This window comes from Rhinolophus hipposideros (assembly GCF_964194185.1).
Source record: "Rhinolophus hipposideros genome assembly, chromosome: 5".
Taxonomy (NCBI): Eukaryota; Metazoa; Chordata; class Mammalia; order Chiroptera; family Rhinolophidae; genus Rhinolophus; species Rhinolophus hipposideros.
The window spans coordinates 19687000-19714972 of NC_138051.1; the positions used below are offsets into that span (position 1 = coordinate 19687000).

The window sequence follows — 27973 nt, forward strand, 5'->3', positions numbered from 1 at the left end:
CTAAACTGCCCACGTTTTGCAACCAAAATATATAATCTAGAACAGCTTAAGGCTATCAGTCCCTAGAATTTGCTTATAGACTATTACTCTGGTTACAACTAGACTAGTTAGAACTTTACTTTACAATTATTGAAATATTATTTGAAGAGTAAGCCAAATTTACCCCATCCTGGGATTTCAAGCCTTGGGTCAACATACAAGAATTCATTCAGGAAAGAGGTTATGTAATTTTCTGTATTTTATTTATCACTGCATGACACTACCAGAGCTGAGCAGGGCTACTGAGGATGGGACATTGTGGACATCACTCATTTGTAGGGTCACCAGGAGTCAGAGCTGACTCAATGGCACGTAACACACACACCTCCTCTACCTGCTACTGCAGATTTTCCGGTCCTGTGTAAATTCCCTTCTAATTATTCCTAGGAGTGTCAGGTGTATCTACAAAGAACCTTTAGCTAGGAAAATTTCAGCCAGCTACCAAGGTTTATCTGTCATTTCCCCCCTTTTAAAATTCTGTCTTTCTTTAGGGATATTTAATTCTGAGGTCAACAACAGTCCCTAAAGCTGCAAAAACCAAAAGCCCCTGCTTACCTGGGCACACATTATTAGGCACCTAGTAGCTGCTAGGTGCTGGAGGTCCAAGGATGTGAGCTCTTGGCATCATGGCGCTGCTGTGGGAATTTACTCTAGTTGTGTACATTTACCCTAGTTGTGTACCTCCTGCTGAAAGGTCATACCAACGGTGCCAACTAATTACCTTCATGTCAGAGAACCTCCTTGAAATACAGCTAGACGTTTCACCAGAGTTTCCCACTGACGGCTCCTCTTGAACATTCCTCTATCACGTGCCTCTGTCTGCTTCTTCCCACCAAGTAGCAGCAGTGCCCGTTTCCTATTCTACTTTTTGTTCTTGGTTGGACTGCGTTGCATTCTTCCTTTCGTATTTCTCCCCTTAGATGCAGAGAGGAGAGGACTTTTGGAAGGAGAATAAAAGTGAAAAAGCTGTAGGGGATTGTGTACACAATAAATGATACCTGTAAAAACTGTATATTCTTTTGATCAACTTAAATGAAACACCTGAGTGCAAGGTAATGTAAAATTTAAAAATATGGAAATGGCTTTCCATGCAATTCATGAAGTGAATCCCCCCTCCCCCCCCCGCCCCCCGATTTTGCTCTCTGGTGCTCATTATGAAAGGGAATGAAAACATCCATAAAGCAGTCAGCTTACCTTACCTTCGGATAACTAAAAAATCTTCTAGGAAATGTCTGTCCCTCCTCTGTAATTGCAGCTCCTTGTGGGAAAAGTGAGATAAGAGACCTAGAATATGGTCTGTCTTTTGCGGGACATACCTATACTGGCTGTTACATGAGCACGTGATTAATTTTGAAAGCAGAATTTCAGAACATCATATTTTAGTAAGCTTGAAAGACAGGTAGATGAAAACAGCAGAGCAAAATCCAGTATTTTCAGGGTTCTGATATGATCTAGCATTTCTTCATCGTTCACAACCCCCTTCATTGAGCACAGACGGCCTTGAACATAGTAGGGGGTAGAGAACTGTTTGTTAATTTTCGTTAAAACTGTATTCCTCCCAGTCTAGTCTGTCAGTGGCTTGAATCTCCTGACCTGGGTCAAACAGCAGAGGGAAGGAGAAGGAAAGGCACCACGTAAAGCTAGAACGAGATCTTTGTTTAATATCTTTTATTTGTTCCTGGCTTATTTTGTTCAAAAACTTGTGAAATGAGCAGCCCAGAATGCGGCAGGCAGCAAAGTGTGCTGTTAATTCCATTTACCTTTTTCAGAAGTGGGATTCAAGTTTTCAAGTTTGTGCTGGGATTTTATGCAAAACACATGCAAATCGTAGCATTCTAAACACGCCGTCAGTTCTCCGGCCCCGCCCCTAGTCACAAACAACCGCGTCTGGCGCGGAGCCCGTCGGGCTCCTGGGCTGAGCCGTAGACCTGGAGGGGGTGACAGGCCGGGGGGAAGGGCTGTCCCGGGGGCGGTCCCAGGGCGGAGCCTGGGCGGGGCCCGTGACGTGCTGAGTTGGCCGGCTGCCGGACTGGACCTCAGCCTTTCCCCGCCTGGGGCCGCCGCGGCACCATTGGTGGCTCCGCGTCTCCCAAAGGGACCCTCGGACTGTTCGCTGGGCCAGTACAGCGCTGGGTGGTGGAGCTTCGCACACCTCCCGCTGGTCGCTGGCCGGGATCCCTCCTCCCCAGAGTTGCGAGCAACTTTCCCCTCTTCGTGGCGCTGCCGAGGCTCGCGGACCTTGGCCACCGCAGGTAGCTGAACCCGGACCGCGCTCCCCACGCCTCGGCTGCGCGCGCGCGCGTGGGACGCTCTCTCTCGGGGTGCACGCTGGGGGTCCCCGAGCGGGGCTCTGCGGGCGAGATGCCCCTGGGACACATCATGAGGCTGGATCTGGAGAAAATTGCCCTGGAGTACATCGTGCCCTGTCTGCACGAGGTCGGCTTCTGTTACCTGGACAACTTCCTGGGCGAGGTGGTGGGCGACTGCGTCCTGGAGCGCGTCAAGCAGCTGCACAGCAACGGAGCGCTGCGGGACGGCCAGCTGGCGGGGCCGCGCGCCGGCGTTTCCAAGCGGCACCTGCGGGGCGACCAGATCACGTGGATCGGGGGCCACGAGGAGGGCTGCGAGGCCATCAGCTTCCTCCTGTCGCTTATCGACAGGCTGGTCCTGTACTGCGGGAGCCGTCTGGGCAAATACTACGTCAAGGAGAGGTCCAAGGTAGGACGCGTGCGGGCGCCCCGCCGCGACTGCAGACCGCGGGGACCTGGGGCCGGGGGCATTCGGAGTCCGTTGTCTGTCGCCTTCGCAGGGCTACAAGCCAACTTTGGGTTTTAACCAAGAAGCAAGAAAGAAGTCAGTTTGTCCTCCCCACCCGCCGTAAAAATCCGTGCCGAGGGACTCAGGTGTATAATTATAGTGGCCTTCTGTTAATTTTGAAATAAGGCTCCGGTGGGTGGTACAAGTCCGGAAAAGCTATGGCTTTTTGGTCTGAGTTTAGGAATTGGGGTTCTCAAAGGTCCAAACGAGGGACAGGGTATTAGAAACGTTGTGTTTGATCTGAGACACACGTGAACTCATCTTAAATATCTGCTTTAAAGTCACCTCATGCCCTTTACTGATTTCAGAGGGGCTTCCTACCAAAGCACTCAAAGAAGCTGGAGACAGTTGTGATTTTGCAGGGTGGCATTTGGCTTGTGGAGTTTGGCAGGTGTGGGAAGAGTTTGCCCTGTGAAAGGGTAAAGCTCCTCTTCACTTTTGAGTGCTGCCCTTGGCTGGTTGAACCCGGGACACTTCCATCATCGACTTGATTGTGAAAATTCTCTCCTGGTGCTGAGCCTACACCACCAACTTCCCTTTCTTAATGCAGTTGAAGGGGGAACCCACTTAAAACAACCAGTTAAGTACTCGAAAGAGACTAGTCAATTACCTCTGGAAAGAAACCATATTTTTGTTCACATAGACACACTGTGACTCGCTGGGTGTAATTTAGCTTGGAAACATTTACAGGTAGATTGGCAGAAATATGGGAAAGTGTGGGACCATGGTATTGGTGCACATAGATTTCTTTGGGGTAGTCTAGATATTCAGTTTCTTCTACAAATGATAATCCAGCCAGTTTTCCAGTGGCAGTTCTGAGAAGGATTTGCATTTCTTTTACTGTGGACTGGTCAAGGGGTATTCAGAACTGTAGGAAACTTGAACAGAGTGAGGCAACACGTACTAGTGTGAGAAGGAGGGTTGAACATTCCCCTATGTACCATAGATGTAACATTTCTGAAGTTAAGATTGATCCTGTAATACAACATACCATTGTTGTCTCATTTGTCCCATAAGCTGAGAGGAACACTCTTAATATAGGGCAAGTGGTGAAGACTGGAAATGTGTAGAAATGAAGGGCTTGGAGTGGGCAAATGGAATAAAGGAAAAATAGATTGTTGTACATCTTTCAAGCTAGGAGGACATGAATAGAATATCTGAAAGCATCATTATTAAATGGACACAAAAAGTAAGTCTTAGAAGAGCATGCTTTGTAACTTTTACTTTGATTTGGGAAAACTTCAGCGTTAGTCGGACTCAGTCGGAGATGGACATTAAAGTGTTTCTTTTCTCTTCCTCCATCATTTTGGTGGTGGATTAGAAAGCTGTTTGTCTTGATTGGTCTCGTTTTTTTTTTTTTTGTTTGTTTGTTTGTTTTGCATCTTGCCTGTCTCTGGGGCGGAGTGGGGGAGGGGAATGGCTCTCCTCAGTATTGCAGACGTACTGTGGTAGCTTCAACCTGAAAAAGCAGGTGGCTTCTTAACAGTTTTTTAAACTTTCTTTTAAACTTAGGTGTTAGGAATTTCCTCCACCAGCATTCTGGGAACAGAATTTGCTCTGAGGAAGATCAGAATTAATTAGTAGAAAGAGGTCACTAACATATTTGAACGTTAAGTATTTTTATTTAGCTTTGCTAGAATTTAACAACACAAATTGAATGAAAAGCACTGTGTATGTCTGGATAGAGAAAAAAGATCTATAGATATGATTTTTCAATTATGGATTATCTTCTAGGTAGAACAAATAACTTTTTAGCTAATCCTTTCAGTTAACAGAAGGTGACTGTGAATGGAAAACAGAAAATTCATCTTTTGTCCACTGAAGAGACGTCGGTCCATAGCAAGATTTCCAGCTCTCCTTTGGCTCTTTTGGCACAAAACTCTTCGTTCCTGTTGTTTAGAAAAATCACCTCTAGATTGGGATATTCCCTGGCCAATTAGAACCAAATGCAAACCAGGCTTGAGCAAACAATTATTATAGTAAAAAAATTTAAAAAAGTTTGATTTGCTCGTATCAAGAAGTCTCTTTAGTAATGCCTTGTGACCTTGGATCTCTTGTTTGAAGTTTATTATGAAAGCATTGCAGACACACATTCCATTTCTACATGATTTATGTTAGTTTCACCTTAATTTAACCTTCTTATTTACTTCTCTTCCTTCGGCCGAGTGCTTTATTCTGTGCTGCTTCCCAGAATAGTGATATAGAACCCCGTGTCCTGCTGTATCCTTCAAGTGGATTTTCAGCAAAAAATGAAGTTTTAAAAGGCAAAATATGTACAATTTATTTTTAAAAAATCTATTTGTAACATTTTATTTTGAAAAATTTCAAACATATGTAAATGTAGAGAGGCTAGTATAATGAGCTCCCATCACCCATTTCAACAATTGCCGATACGGTCATTTATTTTAGACCAACTGTTTAAAAGGTACCTTAAATTTCTTGGGGTTCTGCTTATTAATGTATTGATCCTAATTCAATACTTTTTTCCTGGATTTTAAAAGGCCATTGAATAATGTAATAAAGCCCTTTATCAATGAAGCAATAGCAAAAGCATTGGGAATAAAATACAGATATATACTAGAATTGAAATTGAAACTGTGGAAGAGTATGGAAAGAAATAATAAAGGTTTCCCCCTTCTTGCCCCAAAACTTACTGCTGGTCAGAATTTATCTGCCTTCACTGTTGGAGAAAAGACCTCAGGTGCTGAAGACTCCGGGGAAGTGGCTTCTTATAATGTAGTACAGCAGTATGGCGCCCCCTAACTTCAAGCACGGTCACTGCTTTCAGACTATCAAAAGATTTCTGATCTGTTACTCTCGTTTGGAGAATTTAGACCATCTCCAAGATAAATATTGGTTATAATTTGCTCCTTTTGCTTTGGCTGCCTAGATCTTGAAAATGGCTGTTTTCCAGAGAACGCGTAATTTATAGAACCAGAAGTCCTTCTGCTAGAAGCACCTTACTGGTAGGCTCACTAGTTAGTGACTTCTAATAATAATAACTACCTTTTAATGAGCAGTCTGCTCTGTCTGGCACTGTGCTAATGAGCAGTTTACAAACACGACCTGTCTGACTTAGTCTTCAGAACTACAATCTTTAGGAAACTGAGTGACGAAATTGTTTGCCCAAAGTCACCAAGTCAGTGGTAAGAGACAGTTTATCATAAAGTTTAGGGGCTTAGGTTGGGGGTTACTAACCTGTGGTCTTCGGTAAGTTGCTCAATTTTCACCAAGTGTTCAAATGAGGGATAATAATACCATAAAGCTTTCCAGGGGAAAGAGCATTAAATAAAAGGATGTACTTAAAATTCTTAGCAGAATTCTGAGCTTTCACCTATGTTACAAGCCTGTAAAAAGTTTGGGATTCTAACCCAGTTCTGACCGACTCCAGAGTGTGTGTTCTTGACTATGATGCTCTTCCTTTTCAGGCTTTCATTTTTCAGTCCCCCCTCAGTGTGGGGGACTGTGCAGGGGTGGGGGATACAAAGGGGAACAGGCGTAATCCCTGCCTCATGGGGCTGACATTCACTTTTGAATTGTAGGATCGTCTAGTTCACACTTGATTAATTCTCAAGCCTAAAAAAGAAAAAAGACAAAACCCAGACAATGAAGTGGGTCAATTAAGTACATTTGAAGAAGAAAATGGCGTGCTGTGCTAATGTTTTCCTACTGTTATTGGCAGGAAAAGTATTTATTAAAAAGGTTGGTTGTTAGGGTTCCTGACTGGAGTAGTTCTGGAAGATGGGGTTATGGGTGTTGTACTGTGAACAGACAGATCAGTCTTCCCTTGAAAACAATGCAGAGACATGATGAAACAGCAATAAGTTATGAATAAAAGAAAATATGTTGCAAAGTGGTGGGCTTGTTCCTTTGCTGTTTAGCAATAACAGTTTTGGTACAGCCTTCTCATGTGATGTTAGAAATATCCATCACACAGTGGAGTATTTCACGGTTGCAAACTACTTGAAGCTAAAATGAGATAATAGTTTTCGAAAATCAGGATCTCTCTCAGGATCCGGGTGCAGGGAATGCAGTCATGGTTTACAGAAGACAGGAGCTGTGAACTAGGAACCAGAAAGTCCTTAACATCCAGGGCAGCTGGTGTGTTTTTGTCCTCTGGCGCTTTATGGCCTCCATCTTTGCTTCTCTGCTGGTGCCCTTAATTTCTTCCCCTCTCTACTTGCCATCCAGTTTTTGCTGCTTTTCCGTGCACATGGCTCAAAGTGGCTGCCCCACAGCCTCAGTTTGAGATAAATAGGCTCTTGACCAACATTCTATAATCCATTTTCATTCCCTAGGAGAAAGTATGATGGTCTTGCCTTGCTTCAGGGGACCCATCTGCCTTGGTTGGAGGTGGTAGTGGAGCAAGTAGAATCATGTGTTGCAAATACTGTTGCCACAGCCCATGGGAAGTGCAGTTCTTAGAGCATGGGGTTTGGGGACTAGACATCATCAGTGGTGTCCCTGCAATTAAAATCTTAAAAATCTATCTGTCAATGAGGTATTTTAGGGGGAGGACACACTGGAACATCTCTCTGTAAGGATGTGAGGGATTCCTATAAAAGGTTTTGTGTTAAAAATAACTTACTCTCTTGGAGGAAGGAAATTAATCCAAGGAAAGAATATACAGAATACAGCCTCTGTGACAATGAAGCAAGTTTCTCCACTGGGTGGTTTTCAGAGTGTTCCTTATCTATTTTGTTGAATGACACTTGGGAACAAAGAAAAGAAGGTTGGTGTGTGTGTATGTGTGTGTCAGTGTGTGTATGTGAGTCTGTATACTTTATCACTTCTTTTGTTCAATTTTGGGCCACTGGCCATTCCACTACAACTTTATCTGCTTGCAGTGAAGTAGGAAATCAGGGGGGTATTAATTTAATTTACTCATTGACAAATCATTACATGTTGTGACTGGGGGCAAGGAGGTGGAATGTGGTTATAAAACCACCTAAAGAAGCTGAAAGTTGAGTGGTATGAAATAGTTGCCACCAACTTTTCTTTCTCTTTTTCTGGTTAAACAGTTTACTTTTACATTGATTGGTCATTTCTCTTCTTTGGGCTTTCTCCATTTTCTCTATTTACTTAAAATTAAGTGACCAAAATAAGTAACCAAACCACAGAGGACTTTAATGATGCACGTTTTTAGAGCTAAAGAGGTATCAGAAATCACATCTATTCAATCCCTTAAGCATTCAGCAGTTTTTATGTTTGGAGAGATGAGGTCTCGCGCAGGCCCTTGAGAAAGGATTGGGGTGAGTCTTGGGCCTAAGCACAGGTGCTTTAATAGAGAGGGGCTAGCCTAGCTGGGGTTACCCCATAAGTCAGGTAGGCTGGGAGACAGGGTTGGTAGGTTAATTCAGCTGCATCAGCATCTTATTTGGGAATTTCAAATATAATTCTAACTTAAAACACCCTTCGGTGGAATTATGCAGCCTACCAGTGCATTCGACTTTTGGGTGTCATGAATTATTTTCCTTTCTGGCCTCTCTCAGCCCAGTGCACATTGGTTCATTCCTTCCTGATTCCTGATTCTGGCTAGAAAAATTTCAAATTCTGTAAAGAACAAGCAGCCATGCATGTTTCAACTCCTTTCTGAAAACATACCACATATGGAAGACTTCTCAGGTGAAGCTTAAAGGTAGGGGTGGAGTTTATCGCATCATGAGCAGAGCACCTCTGAGAAGCAGCTCCAAGCACGCCTGCATCTTGTATTTCATTATAAAGCTCCGAGGGCACCTCGCCTATGGGCTGTGGTTGCTCAGTTTGGCAAGACCTCTGCTTTTGACTCACCTTTGTGGTCTCAGGTAAATTAAGTGACATTCTGACCTGTGCGTATTGAATACTAAGGAGCAGCGTGCAGGTTAGCAATATGGAGAAGGTTATTAATTCTTTGTTAATTATTACAGCAACAGACTTGATCATTCCTTTGTAGGAGCACCTGGTCGCTGTTAAGCAATATTGCACCAAGAAATGGGTGTCATTTTTCTCCAGTGTTTGTCAAATGCACATGTTGTTCTGACAGTAATGACAGTTCAGATGTATTCTGCTGGGCAACTGCCAGGGGTGCCCAACGGGTAGCTGAATCTAGAGGCACTGGAATTGTAAATGCGACAGACAAATCATTTTATGATGCCAGACTAAGGAATTTGGCTTTGGCAGATTGCCAGGAGCCGTTGATTTGGCTCGGATTCAGAGCTATGTGTCTGTTTGCCAAGCGAGATTAGTTAGCTGGGTTCATTATACATAGAATTTGTACCCTGTTCCCCGTGATGATTTAAATCTTAAACCAGTATGGCACTTACCTTAATTTTGTATCTTTTTTTGATACTGGGATTTGTGGATGAGTTCCTGTTTTTGTTTTTTAGTGAGCTGGTAGTGACTGTTATATTATCCACCCCATGCGCCAACCCACTCCCAGCCTTACAGACACACGGGGTTGCAGTTGTATAATGCAGGCTTTCAGATCTCATGTTGGATTGATACCGTACCTACTTACTGAATATCCTCCGTGTTCAGTACAATGTTAATACCTCTTTATTAAGTCAAGCCAATTTTTGATTCTTTAGGAGATACAATGATCAACGTTTCTCAATTTCTGGAGTGAATGTACCTGTCTTCATTAAATAATGTTTTTCCTTCCAAAATGGGGCTAAAATATTATTATCATGTAAAAATAATTCTAAAATACAAAGAATCAAAGAATATGATAGAAGTCTTGATTATTTGCCAGTGGGAAGAAGATAAAATGGGAAACTCAGTTCCAGGTGTCAGTGACAGCTATTATTGGTTCTCTAGGGGAACTTGAAATATTCAGGATAATAATACTCTTCTATTTGAGTATTGGTTGGAAGTAGTAAAGATATACTGTTTAAAACAGTCTGAACATCTTTGGACCTTGCTCTGTGTTCTCCAGACACATAGAACAAAGAATCTGTTTGTGCCCCTCCCTGCGCTTCCCCTCCTATTTCAACTCATCTAGCTAGTCAAAACTGAGGGACTATTACTCAGAAATTTCAATACCCCACACAAAATTGACAGTTAGTCTTTTTTTGGGGGGAGAGCTTCTTTCCTATTCATATTGTTTTGTAGGTTAAGTTGAGTGATTGGAGCAGGTAAACAAAACCTTTTTAAAACACAACATAGTGAAGATTCCAAGCAGGAACACGCAATATTGTCGGTCGAAATTTGGCTGATTTTGTGTTTTGGCTTTTTTGTTTGCTTGGTTTTTTTTTTTTTAGGTTCACTGTGGAACCTCAAGTTTTGTCTTTGTGTATGTGTGTGTGTGTAAATTAAATTTTGTTTTGCTTTCATAGTAGAATCCCTAGAGAAGGAAAGTATTTCTTTCTTTTTTTTCCTGTTTTTGTTTTTAAGGAAAGTATTTCAAAGAGACTTAGTTTAACCACAGACCACCTGCCTTTTGTTCTCGTTCACCCTGTAATCCATTTTAATGTACTTTGCCAGAGTGTAAGTCATACAAAACCCAACTCGAATCATGCAGTCTCCATGCTTAAAAAACAAAACAAAAACAAAAACAAATGACTGCGCTCTCTCCCTATTGTCTACTGTACATGCTGTATGCACTTTCTTAGTGTGCCATTTAAGACCCTCCTCTTCTGACCCTATCTGATCCCAGTGACCTTTCTACACTTAATCTCCTGCTCACTGCCTTCTTTCCCTCCCAATCCCTGAAATGGTAGAAACTGATTTGCCAAGCATACTAAGCTCCCCCATTGTCTCCCACTCTTCGGAATCCATCTTAGTGCCTTCTGCGTGAAGTTTCCTCTTCTGCTCCCTACAACTCTGTGGGTGGCTCAGTGCAGGCCACCCTAGTACATTTATTTCTTTGGCTGCTTACCCTGCCCCGCATTTACTTCTAAGTTCCTTGAAGGCAGAGATTATTAAGCTTAATATATACTTTTAGTGCCTCGAACAGTCCTTTACAATTCATAGGTGCTTGTTGACTTAATTTCATCTTCAAAAGCAACTTTGATTTCAAAGGATGTCAGGGTATTAAAAAAAATAAAAGGTTTTGCAGTGTGGTCCCTAATTCAATCTCAACATGTTTAAATATTTTATTATATTAACATGCTATGAGGCACCTTCTCAAAGGAGAGACTTTGACTTTGTAAGGTTTTTCTCCCTTAGTGTTGGAATTCTGTGCTTCACCCTAGAAAGTCACACCTGGATTCTGGCAGCTCATACAAGTATAGGTCTGGCTCAGAGAAGCAGGAGAAACCCCTGGAATATGAGGCTGGAGCCCCGACTTCTCGTCTGGATCAGCCCCTGGCGAGTGGCTTCTCACGACCTCCATTTCCACTTCTTTAGGAACGAGTTCAATTTTTTTTTAAACTGAATTTAGTCAGCACCTACTTACTACTAGGCACTAGGATGGGCATTTTATGTTTTCTTTCGTCTTACTGTGATCTTGGGCAAGTCAGTTCTCTGAGCCTGACTTTTCTCACATGGATACAATACTAAACACCTATCCCCAGGATTATAAGGAATTAAATGAAAATTGCCACTAAATTTTTCCTCTGAGAGGGCAAATAGATGCTGTCAGTGCTTCTCATTGGATTCCGGAAGAGAGCTGGCTCTCCCAACAGTCACACCCCAGCCCTGACATGACAGTAATCCTTAGCAATGCTAGAGTTACAGTTGGAATGTCTTCCTGCCAGCTTTAGGAATCACCCTGCCAACCCTGTGCCAGAAGCTGCCCCAGGAATTCCTCTCACGTCCTGTTCTACCATCCGCCTCCTGTCCCCCACATTAATAGTGCACCTGACTCATTTCCTTTTACATTTTATCAGTTAGGGTGAAGCATTGCCCCCAATCTCTTGGTTGTGCCACAAAATAGCTGCGGTTCTCAAAGTGTGGTTTTCAGCATCACCTGGAAACTTGCTGTAAGTGCGTATGCTGGGGCTTCTCCCCAAACCCAAAGGGAATCAGAAACTCAGAAGCCCTCCGGATGATTCTCCTTCATGCTAACATTTGAGAACCACTGAGTAAAATTAATAAGAGGAGGCTAAATGGGGATGGTGCCACATCTACTTGCAGTTTCTCTATTACAGAGAAAAATCAGACTTTAGTCAATTGATCAGCTTATTCATTGCTAAAACTAAAAAATTCATGTATTTTTAATTCCTTTGGGATATTTCTGAGAAAAACCTACCACACATTATTAACATGTTAAGAACACACACACACACACACACACACACGCATACACATATACACACACAATTTTTCTATTATTGGTACCAATAAAATTAATTTTCCAGAACCAGAATGGGAGTGGGATTTGCAACTGATTCTCTCCTATTGTGTTGAATGGAGGGGAGCAATCTTTGTTAATGAATGTAGAATATTGCTCCCCTGTGTGTCTCTAACAGTCCTGCCAGGAGTGTGAGCTGAAGGCATCAGAAGAGCAAGAACAAATCATAGTGATTTTGGATGAGCACAAACTGGAAGATACTGCCTTGTGAGCAGATGATTCTCTGTATTGAGCATCTATTATGTGCTAGCTGTGCATATCACACAGAAGCCTAAGGTGCTTCCTGGTCCTGTGGGGTAAGACGGCAGCCTTAGGGAGGCCCGAAAAAGGCTGAGGTGTGGGGGCTCTTTCCCTGGAAAAGCTGATAAATGAATCTACCTTGATGGGACTCTAAGGTCTGACTAGGCAGAGGTGGGAGAGTAGCCACCACTTACCTTTTCCTACTTCCACATGGAGGGCTTTGATTTCCCAGCTACGGCTTTGAGCCTGTATTTGGTAAGCCAGGAGACTCACCTGAGAATCCTTTGTTGTATTATCATGAAGTTGAAGAAAGACAATGTCAGTCATGGTCACTCGGGAAATAATAGCACTTGTTTTGAGTTACCAATTATTTTCCCTGATATGTATTTTAGAAGCAGCTTTCAGTGGTGGAAACACCATGCTTAGGTCTATAATGTCCCAGAAGTTACTTTTTATGTCTGACTCTGTTTCTATGTTTGTAAAATGGGACTTACATCTATCTTGGAGGAACATGGGAGCAATTAAATGAACCATTTCTGCCCCCTAGACTCAGTGCCAAACACACCTTTATTTCTAGTCCCCTTGCTGCTCGCCAAAGTAGTTTATACATTTCTCTCAGAAGAGCTTTTTACTTTCTATCCCTCTAAGAGGTCTTCTGGAACTCACCCCTCCTGTAAGCCACAGTGGGTCAGTATCCATTGTATTCTAATTAATGTAGTTCTAGAAAGTTTGGTATGTCGTAGTAGAGAGTTAAGATGTCTCCCTAACAAACTTTGTACCTGAGAGGAAAATTTATCTCATCCCTTGTTTTCCAAAGGGAAATACATCTTGTATGTCCTTAAAATGTTTTTCTTAACTGTCAAAGTCCTGGAGAGGCTGCTTTTCTTCCATAGAACCCCATGGAGGAAGAGAAGTCTTGGGGTAAGACTTGGGCTGACTGTTGACCAGTTGCCTATGGGCCCTGCAGGGGGGGATACAGACAGTATATAGTGGGATTGAGTTTTTAGTTCACAGACTCAATTCCAAGCATATTCATTTTTCATATGTTTGTTATTTTGTTTTTTTTGCATTTTGTGATTTTCTGTCATTATGGAAAGGGTGATAGGCAAGGGTGAGAGGGAGTCAATTACTTCAAGTAGAACTGAAGATCTTAGTTCCCTCAAAAACGAATGAATTAGATCAACTGTCCTGGTAGAGCCTGACTTGATGATTAAAGCCAGACTAACAGGGTTTAAAAAGGCAAGTTAACGCACCTCCTTGTGCCTCAGTTCCTCATCTGTAAAACAGAGGTAGTAATGGTGCCTGCCTCATGATTATAGTGAACATTGAATGAAGCAATATTTGTGAAGCACATGTACCAGTATCAGGCATGTAGTAAGCACTACACACGTATGTTCAGTAAATAAATGTGCCTTCTGAATTTCATTAATTTTCATTCTAACTGATTGGCTCTGTGTCATTTCTTTCATTCAGCAGATATATTTTTTCCAACTGCCAAAATGCCAGTGTAAATATAAGATCTGGTTTCCTAGAAAGCTCTTTATTTTTTGCAGCAGTTGCACTGTCCCAAGTTAATACTCTTTAAATTCATTGGGAATTGCAGGTAAAGTGTTTTCCTGGTTTCTCTTAAAAATATTGCTTCCAGGCATTTTTCATGACATGGTTTGATGGGTATCTATATATTTTTTTGTACATTACCCATTAATAAAATCTTGTCTTACTAATTGTATTTAAGTTATCGTGGATTCCCTAAAGTATTTTGGGATTCATTACAGATGAGAATTTAAAGACAGCCATACTCTGACAATCAATTCTACAGCCCCAAGCATTTTTTTTCCCCCTGTTAAGCTTGGAGCCTTTAGAGAGCTACAGGTAAAGTTTTATTTTCCTGATAAGGCTGTTTTTCACATCAAAGGAAGTTAAATATTGCGACTCCCTACTCCCATGTAGCTTTAAGAATTACTCATGCATTTGTTTTTCTATATGCGTAAGATAACTTCTAGGTCCCTGTGATAACTTCCAGGGTTAATGACTTCTGAGAACGTGAGCGGTGTGACTCATGGCTGATGACTGCTACTCACCTTCCCCCCATAACCAGGAAATTAAATGAGATACGTGTAGAGCACAACCCTAAAGTGCCACCTGGCAACGTGAGTCCTCAAGAAATGGTAGCTACTATTATGCTTTGGGGAAAGGTATCAGAATGGATGTGGTTAAATAAATACCTCTCTTGATGTCCTTAACGCTGAGGCTGGCTGACTTTTCCCCGTTTCATAATTGCAAGGAAGTCCTTACTCAAACACTTCTCTGGTGACTGAGGCAGTGCCGAGGGAGGGCTCAACTGTGCGGGTTCCCTCCGCGGTCTGCCTGGCGGTGTGCTTGGGTGTGGGCCAACTGCCACCCTCACGCAGAGCACGTAGCCCTGTCACTCAGCCGTCACCCCGCTGGCCAAGAGCCAGGCTTCCTGCAAGGGCTGCCTTCCCAGACCCAAGCAGTCTGTATTGATATGTCGATGTTCCCCAGCCAGTTTACTGTGTTTACTTGCTGGGCTCTGGTTGAATCCCCTCCAAGGAGGGGAATTAACCACAATTCAGAAGGAATGACAATAGTCTCTTAAATTCCTGGCCTCTGAGAGTTTCAGAGGCTTCTTGGAGAAAGCTTTGCACAGTTAACCATCATCTTGTAAAGATGCCTTGTGAATACTGTACTGGAGGAATTTAATTTAAGTGACAACAGTGGTTCTCACAAGATGCCCTTGAAGATTACATACCTCTGAACAAGGCAGATGAGGAAAGGCTAAAGCAGTAATTCTAGTTTGCTTTCCTTGTCTGCGGCGTTTAAGTTACTTGCCCTTGCAGAGGGTTTTTGGAGTTCTCTCACTGCTTGTCACAGCTAAATGGAAAATAATGGAAAATGACATTTTGGCTTAATTCATCTTTAGATTTTTTTTGTTGTTGTTATTTTAAAGAGCAAAACTTGCAAAGATCATGCCTCTTCCAGTTTTTCTCTCACTCCAGCCTTTCCTATGGTGAGCCTGCATACAGCAGTTTGAATACTTAAATATATCTTTTTTAATTTTTGGTTTTCTTTTAAGATAGGAAAACTTCAATCTCAGAGCTGCTGCTAAGCACATGTAGTGCCTTTGTTCCACTTATTAACAGCCTCCCCCAGATGAGCTACCAAATGGGACCCTTTCCTCAGCAGGTACCTTTATGAATATAGGACAAAAAATATACAATCCCACGCTGTCCTGCTCACGGTCCACATTAAATGTGTTAAAATATGTGCCGAACACAAACCACCCAGCAAAATGACCCCAGGAGTGTAGCCTTTAGCACCTTCACCCGCAGCTGACTAGAAACATTGGCAACTTTGTCACCTAGGCTGTTGTCACCAGAATATAAATTAGACCCATTTCTGGCCTGAAAACTTCAGCTATTGCAGTCTGCCCTACGATGAGCTGCATGGCTGTTTTTCCAAGCGAAAGAAGGTGTATGGTCTTGTGTATTTCTTCTTAACTCTTTCCACATCTAGTTCTCTGTGTAGTTAGTGCCTTATGGTGGCGAGGGGAAGGGTCCTAGGTCCCTGTTGCTCTGTCCAGAATGGAAGGACTTGACAGGAGGGAGGTATGGTGGAGGCCTGTGGAATGTGGATGGCACTGAAGGGTGAGTCTGTGCCTTTGGATGGGATATATCTGAGCCTGGTGAAGAGAGCTGGGGAAGGTGCCCATGTACAGCTCAGGAGCTCATGCAGGGCAACCCGACTTCTTAGGAGACCTCAGACAGTGCTCTCAAAAAAAGCGTGATGTATTTTTTTGTGTCCGTTATTTAAAAATGGGGATGAAATCTTTTAGGAGAGTTTACATACAAGTCCAGTTTGGCTGTCTGCTATTCTCCTAAAATCTGAAGATTTGTAATACTGGGCCCTCACTGCGAAGGACGGCAAATTCTCTGGTGTAGGTAGCATAGCACACACTCCAGAGTGCTGACACATGTATACCTGGTTGGCTTCGGTCATTTGTTACAAGCGCCAAAAGCTATTTGAGTTTTCCAGCCCTGGATTTGAAGCTACAGAGTATTTCAGTAGAATCGGATCCCTGAAGGGGAGACATTCTGAAGCCTCAGCTGAGGGGAACACAAACATGCATATCATCAGCTTTAAAAATAGCTAACATTAAGCAGCATCGCGTGTGCCAGGGGCCTTGCGCTAAATCTTTTACATGGACCATCTCCTTTTATCCTCGTAAACCCATTTTACAGATGAGAAAACTGAGGTGCAAAGAGGTTAAGTACAGATTATTTTGTTCTTAGGTTGCATTTTATTCAGTGTACACTCTGCTCAAAACCATTCATAATTTAAAACAAATAAAGTCAGATTGATTAATATTTCAATTGGCTGAGTTAAACTTTTCTTAAAATGCCACTTTACTATAACTTGTTCAAGATCAAGTCATACTAGTGAAGATGACTCCAAAGTCATGAGTGATGCGAAATGTATTTCTATAAAAATCTGTGTTGTTGACTGTTATTAGAGAAGTGGTAAGTATATCTGGAGGCTGGAGTGGGACCAGTGTACCCCCTTGCCACCTGTGGGTCTAAAATGATCATTTCTGAATGGGCAGTGGAGGTTGCCGACACCAATTTTTTGAAGTGGTTTATATGTGCAATCAAGCTGTGGTTGGTTTCAGCCAAGAGCACTCTCTTTAGGCATTGGAATGGAAATCCCAGATTTTCACTTTTCAATTTTACCTTTGCGATTGATAAGATATGTGTTTTTTTTTTAATGAAGTCAGCTTACCAATAACTCCAATAGAACCACTGTTTTCTTTTCCACTTGTAGCATTTGAAGAGCAGATTCTGTTACTTGGATTTGCCTGTTAAAGTTCGATATATCTGTGTACGTCTTCAAAGAATACATACACATATCCTGCCTGAATGTGGCTGCCTCAGTGGCTAGAGCACATCTCGTTGTTCTAGAGCCAGCCTGGGAATCTGGGAGGGCTTCATCCCTCTGTTCATTTTCCTTCAACTACAGAGCTATGGAGAGGACTCTGGGATGGTGGGAGGGGACCCGTGGTGGGGTCAGAGGAAGGAATGGTGAATGCACAAGGGGACATGTGGATTTATCTGCACATTCAACAATAGAACTGGAAGACTATATTGTATGGGCTTTTGTAGATCACACTAACATTTCCAATATTAATCCAGTCAGGACGTTTTGGCAAACAAAATGTCTATAATAAATGAGCCATCTTCCTGATCTGTGTCAGTGTCATTGCTTGGCATATTTGTCACATGATAATTAAAGTACTCTGACCCTGTTCTTGTTCTGAAGCAGTCTCCTTCTTTATATAGTCATTGACCCGATGAGTTTCTGGGGTTTGTTTCTGCCCCATGTACAAATTGGCACAAAAATGAGTAACTAGTTATTGACGGTGATCCTTGTTTCTGAGTGCATGCTTGGCAACCTGGTTTTAGACTGTGCCAAAGACCAGCAAATAGTTGGGATTGTGCCCATGCCAAGACCCATCTCCTATGGCTTTTGTACAGAGAACACTGATAAAATTGACTGTATGTAGTTTTACAAGGCCCACTGAGACTGACGATGATTTCCTTCCATTGTTTCAAACCTGATGCTGTGGCTTTAGGAAACACGAGAGAGGGTGAAGATTCACTCTGGCTGGAGAAATTCTCTCTGTTCCTTTCCCTTAAGCAGTCAGATACTTTGCTGACACTTAAGAGGTTTTATCCAAATAGTAAATCCCCTGGAATGTGCTAGCTCTTTGTGGATGTTTTATAGATGCAGCAATTCATAAAAGATGTACTTTGGTGAGTTTGTATCTATTTTTAAAAAATATTTTAATCTAAGCTGAGTCCTGAGGCAGATACATACTTCATAATACCCTGAAGAACTCTCTTTGTTACTTTTTCTGGGGTTGATGCTTCTCGGGCTGTCAGAGGCCATGTAATGCAAGCCCCTCTTTATAGGAAAGAGAGTGAGCCTGGGATCACATGATTAGTTGCAGCCTGAACTAGATGGCAGGTATCCAGACCACTGACCTTTTCTTCAGAGTTGAGCTGTTTGAGAATAAAAGTTTATGTAGCATTATGTAGCTTTTTCTTTTCAGGGCTTCACAGTGGGGAGAGGCTGAGATGGTAGGGAAATCCAGCCTATAATTATTTGTGGCTTAAAGGACTCATTATCGGTTCAGTGCTGGCTCTCACAATCCTAACAGCTGCTTCCAGGGATGGGTAATTCCCTAGTCGTTATAGGTGACTTCATTTATCTCTTCTTCCCCAGCTAGGCCCATCATTTCTGTCTGTTACCAATCACCTTTCCCCAAGCCATTTTTTTGCTTGGTGGTACCATCATTTGTTAAATCTTGATTGCCATAGCCTCAAAATTCTACCTTCTGAAAGATGTTCAAGCTGACAGCCTAAATTTAGCTCTAAGGTGACATTGCATTGACATTTTAGGTGTTCAAAGGCAGGGTGTGGGGACTTCTAGCTGCGTGGGGACATAAAGTTTGATAGATATGGTAATGTAAGCTTTAGGATCATTGTAAATCCAAGTTATCATTCAGCCTTATTATTGTTCTAGAGGTCCTTTTTTTTTTAATGAAGTCAATATACAATCTGTGAAGCCTTTAAAGTTACATGCCTAGTTCATGTCTTCGTGCTACCACTGGGAGTGACTTGGCACCCACGGTACTGAAACTCATTCATTGAGCTACACTGGTGTATTAGTCTGGGCCTCTACCAGACTGATCGCTTTACCAATGAAACAACCCTGCCATTCTTAAGGGAAAATACTTATTGGATTATTGCTACACGTATACTTGAAAATAGGTTTTTAAAATGACAGAAATCTTTGTTGATCTAGGTAGAATGTAAACTTACTCTTTAGAGGAACGAGTCATTCACTAATTCATTCATTTATTTATATCTGAATTTAAACAGGCACCTTCTGTGTGTTAGGTACTAAAAATGCATCAGTGACCAAAACAGGAAAAATATCCCTTTCCTCATCTTATGTTGCCAGTTCTATTCAGTATCTTCCCTGCGTATATCTCATCCCTATCAAAATATTTTCAAATTATGGCAGTGAAAAGAACTAGCTTTTTGCACTTGGCCTGTGTTTTTCTATTCCTTGCTATAATTTCTCCATGGAACAGTTAGGGGTCTGTTACCCTCTTATAATAATAATAATTCTCTAATAGTAATTTTCAGTAGGATTTTTAGTATGGTTTTCTGCTTGCTTTCTCCACCTGGTTGACACAGGTAGCACTTGGACAAAGGAAGAGAACTTCAGGTTATCATCTGATGTGACTATTATGGATAAGAAGAAGATAAGCATTGAGATACATATTGTGTTTCCCCCAAAATAAGAGCCAGACATTCCGCTCCAATGTGTCTTTTGGAGCAAAAATTAATATAAGAACCGGTCTTATTTTACTATAAGACCCAGTCTTATACAATAGCATACAATATAAGACCGGGTCTTATATTAATTTTGGCTCCAAAAGATGCATTAGAGCTGATTGTCCAGCTAGGTCTTATTTTGGGGGAAACACAGTATTAAGATATATCTGCAGCTTTTTCTATGAACCAGACCTGACTGTGTCATCTATATGAACAAGCTTCCCATTGACTCTTCCCTCTTCCTTTTTTCCTAAGCATTTTATTGAGAAAGCCTGACCTTTTTTCCCTTTGTAATTGGTTCCTGCCTCTTTGTAAATGCAAGTATCTCATTCAAAGACAGCAGGTGATTTGGTGATTCAGGAATACTTGTTAAACAGGCATTATCCCTAAACTTTATACCTAGTGTTCTGATTTTGTGGGTCTAGGATGGGAACCCAGAGCTTGCTTTTTCAAAAAGGAGGATTGAAGAAACAATATAGATGGGTTTCTGTCTAAAATATTCTACAACTGTGGGAATATTGTTGAACCACTGTCTCCTAGATTGAGTCATAGGTGTGACTTGGCCATTACATCTTATATGCTGAAGAGTCCAAATTTATGTACTGCACATGCAATGAAGAAGCCAGCAGCCACCTCTCAATGTCACATAGTACCCAAAGATACTGTGTTATTCAGCTGTTCCCCAGTGGGAGAAGATTGTCTCAACTTTGTTAACCAACTTTCTTTGGATTTCTCCGTAGGCAATGGTGGCTTGCTACCCAGGAAATGGAACAGGTTACGTTCGACACGTAGACAACCCCAACGGTGACGGCCGCTGTATCACCTGCATCTACTATCTGAACAAAAATTGGGATTCCAAGGTACTTTGGAATAATGGGTATAGAGTGTGGGGTTGGAAATGAGAGGAAAAGAGTTCAGATGACTTCAATGAGAGTTGGAGTTCATATTTTCCTCCTCTCCCCCATGGTATTAGTACCAAAGTTTTTGAGATGAAAATAATGGATATGAAGTTAATTTGATGGGAGGAGTGGTTGACGAAGAGAAGGTAATTTGTTATTTTAGGACTAGGGATCAACTGTTTTAGTCTAATCCAGTGCCGATAGGACTCTCCATGCAGAATAAGAAATATACTTTTCCCTTCCAGCAGCCACATTGAGAGAATTCCACAAAAATAGAACTGTAGGATATAAAACCATCCCCAAGCGAGGTTTCCCACACAGTCCTCTCTCGGGGTGATACATTTCATTGGTGGCTGCTTGCCACGGCTTACTATGGTTTGTGAATGTCTAAGGCTTTCTGGCTTATTTTTATATTTCTGAATATGTATATAGATAGAGATATGAAGTCTGGTTCCACACTTACAAACATTTGTCTGGAATTTGTGTGCTTTCCGAAAGTTAAGGATGATTTAGGAGTCTGAGAAGTCAGAGAACTTTTCAAGCTTATTTGGCTTCTGAACCTTCTACATGTCCATTTCCTGTTCATTAGGGTGGATGCCGGCTGTCATAAAACTTGGATATTTTATCTGGGGTCAGAAAAACTAAACCTGGGAAACCAGTGCATCAGTGGCAAGGCTGTCTCTTCTCTCTGTTTGGAAAAATGACTAGGATATATCCCTTAGTTGTCCTTCAAAATCTTGAAAGGTGGTGTTATAGGTAAGAGAGTAACGTTGTCAGGTCAGTGATAATAAACGTTAAAATAGAAAATCATTCAACAAGTATTTGAGTGCTATGGGGAAGCATTAATGTGTGAAGCCTGGCTTCTACCCTGCTATGGGTTTTCTAGCAGGACAGATTGGGCATACATGTAAAATGAAAAAGTCATTCAAGGAAGGGAGTGGTATAGGTAATAAAAGATACAGATAAGGCAGTCTGAGAGTTCAGGAAAACAGTATGTCACTTCCAACTAACACCTGCGAGCTAGGGGAGTTCAGAAGAAAGCTGTACATGCTAATCAAAGGGGAAGTTAGATGAGATAATTATCTTAGGAAGCTGTTCATATTAGATTGAGCCATGTGAAATTGCTGGGGTTTTTGTGTAGGTCAAAATCAGTTAAATATGGGCAATTCTGTATGATTCCACCTAAAAGGACTCCATTTTGTATCCATGGGTTTCATGATTATGGGATGGGAAGGCTTCGCTTGGATGAAGTGAATAAGGAGATATTTCTAGCCCAGTCTGAAATAAAAATTAATATAAAGGATGAGGCTGAAGTAAACGATTGGGAGCAATATATACTTGGAGAAGAGGTTGGAAGATGGCTTTGTTTTTAGACAAGTCTGAAATATCATTGTGAATTAACTATGTGTGAGACCAGGAAATAATCTCCCTTCTTTGTGTCCCTTAGCTACACGGTGGGGTCCTCCGGATATTTCCAGAAGGGAAATCATTTGTAGCAGATGTGGAGCCCATTTTTGACAGACTCTTGTTCTTCTGGTCAGATCGCAGGAACCCACATGAAGTCCAGCCTTCCTATGCGACCAGGTAATAGCCAACGCCACAATTCCTCTTGAGAAGCTTCTTGTACAAACCCCCGTTCCCAGAGAATTCTCTAAACTTGTGTCCGGCGCATATGAGGGAGCAATCACACCCCAAAGCTGATAGCAAACCTGTTTGGAGTCAAAAATTAAAGGGGAAGCTTTGCATTCTTTAGTATGTAAAACCTAATGTCATTTTGAACTATTAACACATTGTTTTCCATTAGGTGAGCATATTGGATTCCCAATTTGCCAGAGTGATTGTCTCCTCTCTCCGTTTGTCCTCATCCCTCCTTTAAAAATGCCTAATGTTGAACTAATCCTAGAGAATGTTGGCTACCACATATCAGGAATTCTATCTGGTTAATTCTGGATGAGTTTGTGAGTGGCCAGTTGCAAGCAGAGAAAGAACCTTGAGAAAAGAAAGAGGAATTTTTTCTGACTTCTATTCCTTTTTACCTTTTCCTTAGCATAAAATTGGTCTGGTCTCCCTGTACTGATCATATTCCAACAATTAGATTTTTAAAAATCCTTTCTTTAGATCATGCACGGGAAGATTTTCAGAATAACTGAACAACTTAGTGTTATTTAGTATTAATCTAGAAACTCTTCATATAATCTTAATTTCAGATTCTGCCTCTCATTAGCCTTTGTTTTATGGCCAAAGCTGTAAAGCAGGCAGTACTAGAGTGCTGTGGAGTGCAGCTTGAATTGGGAATAGCAGTTGGGGGCAGAGGGTAAGAACTTGGGTAGGAGGATAATGACTAAACCTTAACAAGCCTAATTAAATTAAAATCATGTGTGTAAAGTGCTTAAGATTTATAAGTGTCCCCCTCCAGATATCACAGATCTGAACCCCACACAGAGTTGCATTTGGAATGTGCCCTAGGTGACCAGGTAACTAATTCTTCCACCAAAGCCTGCTTGTGGCTTGTTTAATGGGGTTCAATGATTGGACACTGTCATTTGTGCCAGAATTCCCTTGTTATTCCCTAGTCCCATGATGACCAGAGTCATGGAAAATAAAACAAACGTTGATGGGAAACCCTTGAAAAAAAATTAAGTGCTATAGAAATTCCAGTAGCTAATAATAATTATAAAATGAAACTTGTTAGAAACTCGGGCATGAAAGGATTTTTGTTCAGTCTAGCCCATAGATGGGATAAAGCAAATTAATGAGAATTCAGTAGAAAGCTTGAGGGCATCGTTATTCCCTTGCATCTTTGCCTCTGTGTCCAAAACTAAAGAAAGAAAACCAAGAGTTTTTTTAAGTGTCTTGTCATTTACGTTTTTCTTCGGAGCTTCACTCAGATGTCACCTCCTCTGACTGTGTTCTCCCCACCAACTTGGGTCTGCCAGTCTTAGTAGAATAATTTTCTTCCAGTCCTTTCCATGTCGATCATCTTGGCCTGTTATAGTATTTGTTAAATCGCCTGTCTCCCCAGCTAGAGCAGGAGCTCCTTGAGGAAGAGGCAGATGTAGTCACATGATCACTAGAATTCCCACTGCCCACTGTGATGCCTGGTGCATAGTTGGAATTCCTTCCATGTTTTATTACATTTAAATAGAGTTGAAACCAGAGAAGTTTATTTTAAATTGAAATTGGGATGGACTTCTAATAATAGGGAAAGCTTCAAATGTTGGCTTTACAAAGGACTCTGCAGTGAGATTTGTAATTAAGGATTTCTTATTTTTTGGTAGTATTTTTAAACCTCTTTTCTTATATCTGCTTATCTTTTACAGATACGCTATGACTGTTTGGTACTTTGATGCTGATGAAAGGGCAGAAGCCAAAAAGAAATTCAGGAATTTAACCAGTATGTGTTTGATAATTTTCTGTGACTTTTGATCAAGTCAATCCATGACTTTCATTCAAGATTTTTATATGTATTCTAACCTATTCTGTTCACTCTTAGTTGTGGCCTAGCTTCATATATAATGACATCTTGATGGGCTTAATCCTGAAACCCTGGCCTTAGCTGTGCTGGAAAAATCAGAAAAAATGCAAAGGACATCCTTTGTGAATGCCCACTAATTGCATGACAGTTTATAATAGATGGGAAATTGGTCACTTTTGATCATTAATGTTCACCCATCAAACATAACGTTAAATTTTGCCCATGATTTTGGCACATTGCAAAGGAAATACAGTGGAACCCAGCTATAACAGTTAATTTATTATATTGGTGTGGGACTGTTACTCTCAATATAAAAACTGGGTTCATGTCATAGAAAGTGAATGTGACTTAACATTATTACTGTTTCCTCCAACTAGTATTGTAAGGCAGTATTTCCCAAAATAATGTTGCACTGAAACACAAGTCCTGCTCAACCTGCCAAGGTGGTTTGTGAAAATTCTTGGCCCCTAAAATGGGGGAAAGGTTACATACTATGTCTCTCTCTCTCTCTTGAAGGGTCACAGTGCTCATTGGCACTGTCAATCAAGAAAAATATCAATCAAGAAAAATCAGTCCAAGAAATCCTGCAGTAGAGACATATGTAACATTGCCTAATTTATGCTTGACTCATTTGGACTCTATACCTATCAAACACCTACGAAAACACATATTGCTAAGCCCTAGTGGGAGGCATGCTGCTCAGCTTTGCTCTGTAAGATGGGAAATATTTACTGGAGGCTTTTGGGATGACAGTTGTGACATTAAATTCATCAGATCTGGCTCCTTACCCATTTCATTTTATTTTCTGTCCCCAACCCAGGGAAAACAGAATCTGCCCTCACTGAAGACTGACAGAGTGTGCTCTGAAATCTGCTGGCCTCATTCAGTTTAGCAACGGTTCCTGAATCCTAAGAGTTGATACCCAAAGAAAAAGAAGGCCTCTTCAGTGATTCTGTGATGAGAAAACCCCCCTACAGCTTATATCATTCACATCCCTGTTTTGCGAGTGGTACTTTTTGTTTTCTTGCCAAGACTGCGTCCACCTTCAGACACTCTCTTTGCCAGATGAACTCATTTGCTAACTCCAAAAATACCTGTAGACGACGTCGCTGGCCAGTGGTTTAGCTGATAGATTTCGTAACACTGTCTATCAAAATGAGAGTCCGGAAACATGGGTGAGGGAATAAATCTTACTTGCACTTTATGTACACTTCCTGATTTGAAAGGAGGAGGTTTGCAAAGATAAAAAAAAAAAAAAAAAAAAAAAAAAAGATGATAGATGCCATAGAGAGGTGTCATTGAAGCCTTAACAGTAAGAAACAGAAATTTGTGTCATCTGAACAATTTCCAGATGTTCTTAATCCAGGGCTGTTGGGGTTTCTGGAGAGTTATCACAACTTAATGACCTTATTACCTCTAGAAAGGGCTGCTGTCATTATCATCAATTTATAAGTGTCCTGAGAGTAGACACTCCTTTTTCCTGGTCCTGCAACCTGGACCTTCTGCCTCCGCCCCATTTTGCTGAAAATATGACCTTCTGATCAAAGATGACAACACCATTTATTTTCAATTTTCACTTCTTACTTGGAGAACCTAATTCCTCAGAGGCAAAAACTAAACATTAATTGTTTTAGCTGCTTTGTTGAAATGGACTTTGAATTTATATCAAAGGGGGAAAACATCTACCTGGTATTTTAGTCAGCAACCTCTGATAATGGTGTCGAAAGACCTGGGTCTTCCGACATACGACAAATGTGTGCATCTTGAACAGTCTGAGAGTGGAGGTGAAGTTGGAAATTTGGGCATTCTTATTTTTCAGTTTTCCTTTTTAATGAGCTCACCCTTCTTCAGCAAAATAAGAAAATAACAAAAAATAGGGTGCTGTATTTTAAAAAGGAAGTGGAAATAAAACAAAAAATCCTGAAAAGCTGTTTGAGTTCTTTCCTATATTCTCCCCTTAGTTGCCTTTTTCAACAGACTTGCCTGTCCAGATCCAGTGTGGCCAGAATCAGGAGTTTGCTATAACTCTGGAGGGTCCTATCACTGCAGAAGCACAGAATCCGCTGCCTCAAGAACTCTATCGAGTGCCTATTTTATGAATGTTACTCTTCCTGGTTTTCAGTTGCATTTTTATAGTTTTAAAATCCTTTTAATTTCCTGCTTTAACATCAGAGAGCCAGAAATATTTTGTCATTTACTGATACATAGGCTTTCTAAGAAAGAAGCTTATTTTTTCTTCTGGTTTTAGAAAATTTTGAAATAAGATGTGTCTTCATTCTCATAACTACTCTCTTTTTCCCATAGTACTTGTCAACTTCTAACTTACTATGTAATTATTTATTATGTTTATTATCTTGTATCCTTCCTCTAGAGTGTAAGCACAAAGAAGACAGGGATTTTTGTATGTTTTTAATCAATGGAATGTATTCCCAGCACCTAAAATAGTGCTTCGCACACAGTAAAGGCTCAGTAAATACTTATGGAATGAATAAACTCACTCTCCTACCTTAGCATTTCAATGGTTTGATTAATTTCCTTCATCTCAGGCTGGAAGGGTTCACTAGAATTTTTGCACACCCATCTTGTGTTGTTGATTTAAAAATTTAGGCTAATAGTTTTTGAAAGCTTTGATCATTGTGTCGTTTCAGATTTGTTTACCTGTTTGAACAGGTCATTGACCACTATAAATATAAACACTGAACAAAGAATAATTCTGCCCTTTGGTATACTGGGACTACAGGAGTAACTCATGAACAGCTTCAAATGGGATAGATAGAGTACATTCCTCCTTTGGAACAATTTTGAAAAACTTCATGAAGAGACAAAGAAAGAAGGTTGTTTATTAGGAATTTAATACTCTATCAAATTGTAACGAAGTTTTTTTCCATGATTACTAGTGTCATGAGAATGACTAACAATATTCTGAAGGAATATCGTGTCTTTCCAAGAGTATGTTTTGTATCTTTCATTTCAGTCAATATTTTTTTTTTTTCAAGTTGTTGAACTTTCAATCTTAGTTGTGGAGGGTGCTGTTCAGCTTCAAGTTGTTGTCCTTTCAGTCTTAGTTTGTGGAGGACGCAGCTCAGCTCCAGGTCCAGTTGCCATTGCTAGTTGCAGGGGGCAGAGCCCACCATCTCTTGCGGGACTCGAGGAGTGGAACCGGCAACCTTGTGGTTGAGAGGACGTGCTCCAACCAACTGAGCCATTCAGGAGCTCAGCGGCAGCTCAGCTCAAGGTGCCTTGTTCAATCTTAGTTGCAGGGGGCGCTGTCCACCATCCCTTGCGGGACTCGAGGAGTTGAACCGGAAACTTTGTGGTTGCGAGCCCACTAGCCCATGTGGGAATCGAACCGGCAGCCTGCGTTGTTAAGAGTGTGGAGCTCCAACCACCTGAGCCACCAGGCCGGCCCTCAGTCAATATTTTGATTTGCCAAAAGATCTGACCTCCTAGACCTTGCTTATTTCTTCCAGACAAAGATCCTATAAAATAATAAACTCTATATCAAATCAACTTTAAAAAAATTTTTTTTTTATTGGGGGACAGTGTGTTTTTCCAGGACCCATCAGCTCCATGTCAAGTTGTTTTCAGTCTAGTTGTGGGGGACATAGCTCAGCTCCAAATCAAGTCATTTTTCAATCCGATGGTGCAGCTCACTGGCCCATGTGGGAATCGAACTGGCGACGTTGGTGTTATGAGCACTGCACTCCAACCACTGAGCCATCCGGCCGCCCCTCAAATCAGCTTAATGCACAGATTTTTTTCAGGGCTGAATTTAAGTCCTGGAAGATTAACCTGGAAAATGCAACCCTAA

At 41.4% G+C, this 27973-nt stretch overlaps 1 protein-coding gene across 1 annotated transcript; it reads left to right on the forward strand.

Annotated features, from left to right (window-relative positions):
* The first annotated feature begins 1943 nt into the window (after positions 1-1943).
* EGLN3 (egl-9 family hypoxia inducible factor 3) lies at positions 1944-26655 on the forward strand. Its single transcript, XM_081047788.1, has 5 exons — positions 1944-2757; positions 20529-20648; positions 22135-22271; positions 24008-24081; positions 24983-26655. Exons 1-5 carry the CDS (start codon positions 2401-2403, stop codon positions 25012-25014), a joined length of 720 nt encoding a protein of 239 aa, XP_080903914.1. The 5' UTR covers positions 1944-2400; the 3' UTR covers positions 25015-26655.
* Positions 26656-27973: the final 1318 nt, after the last annotated feature.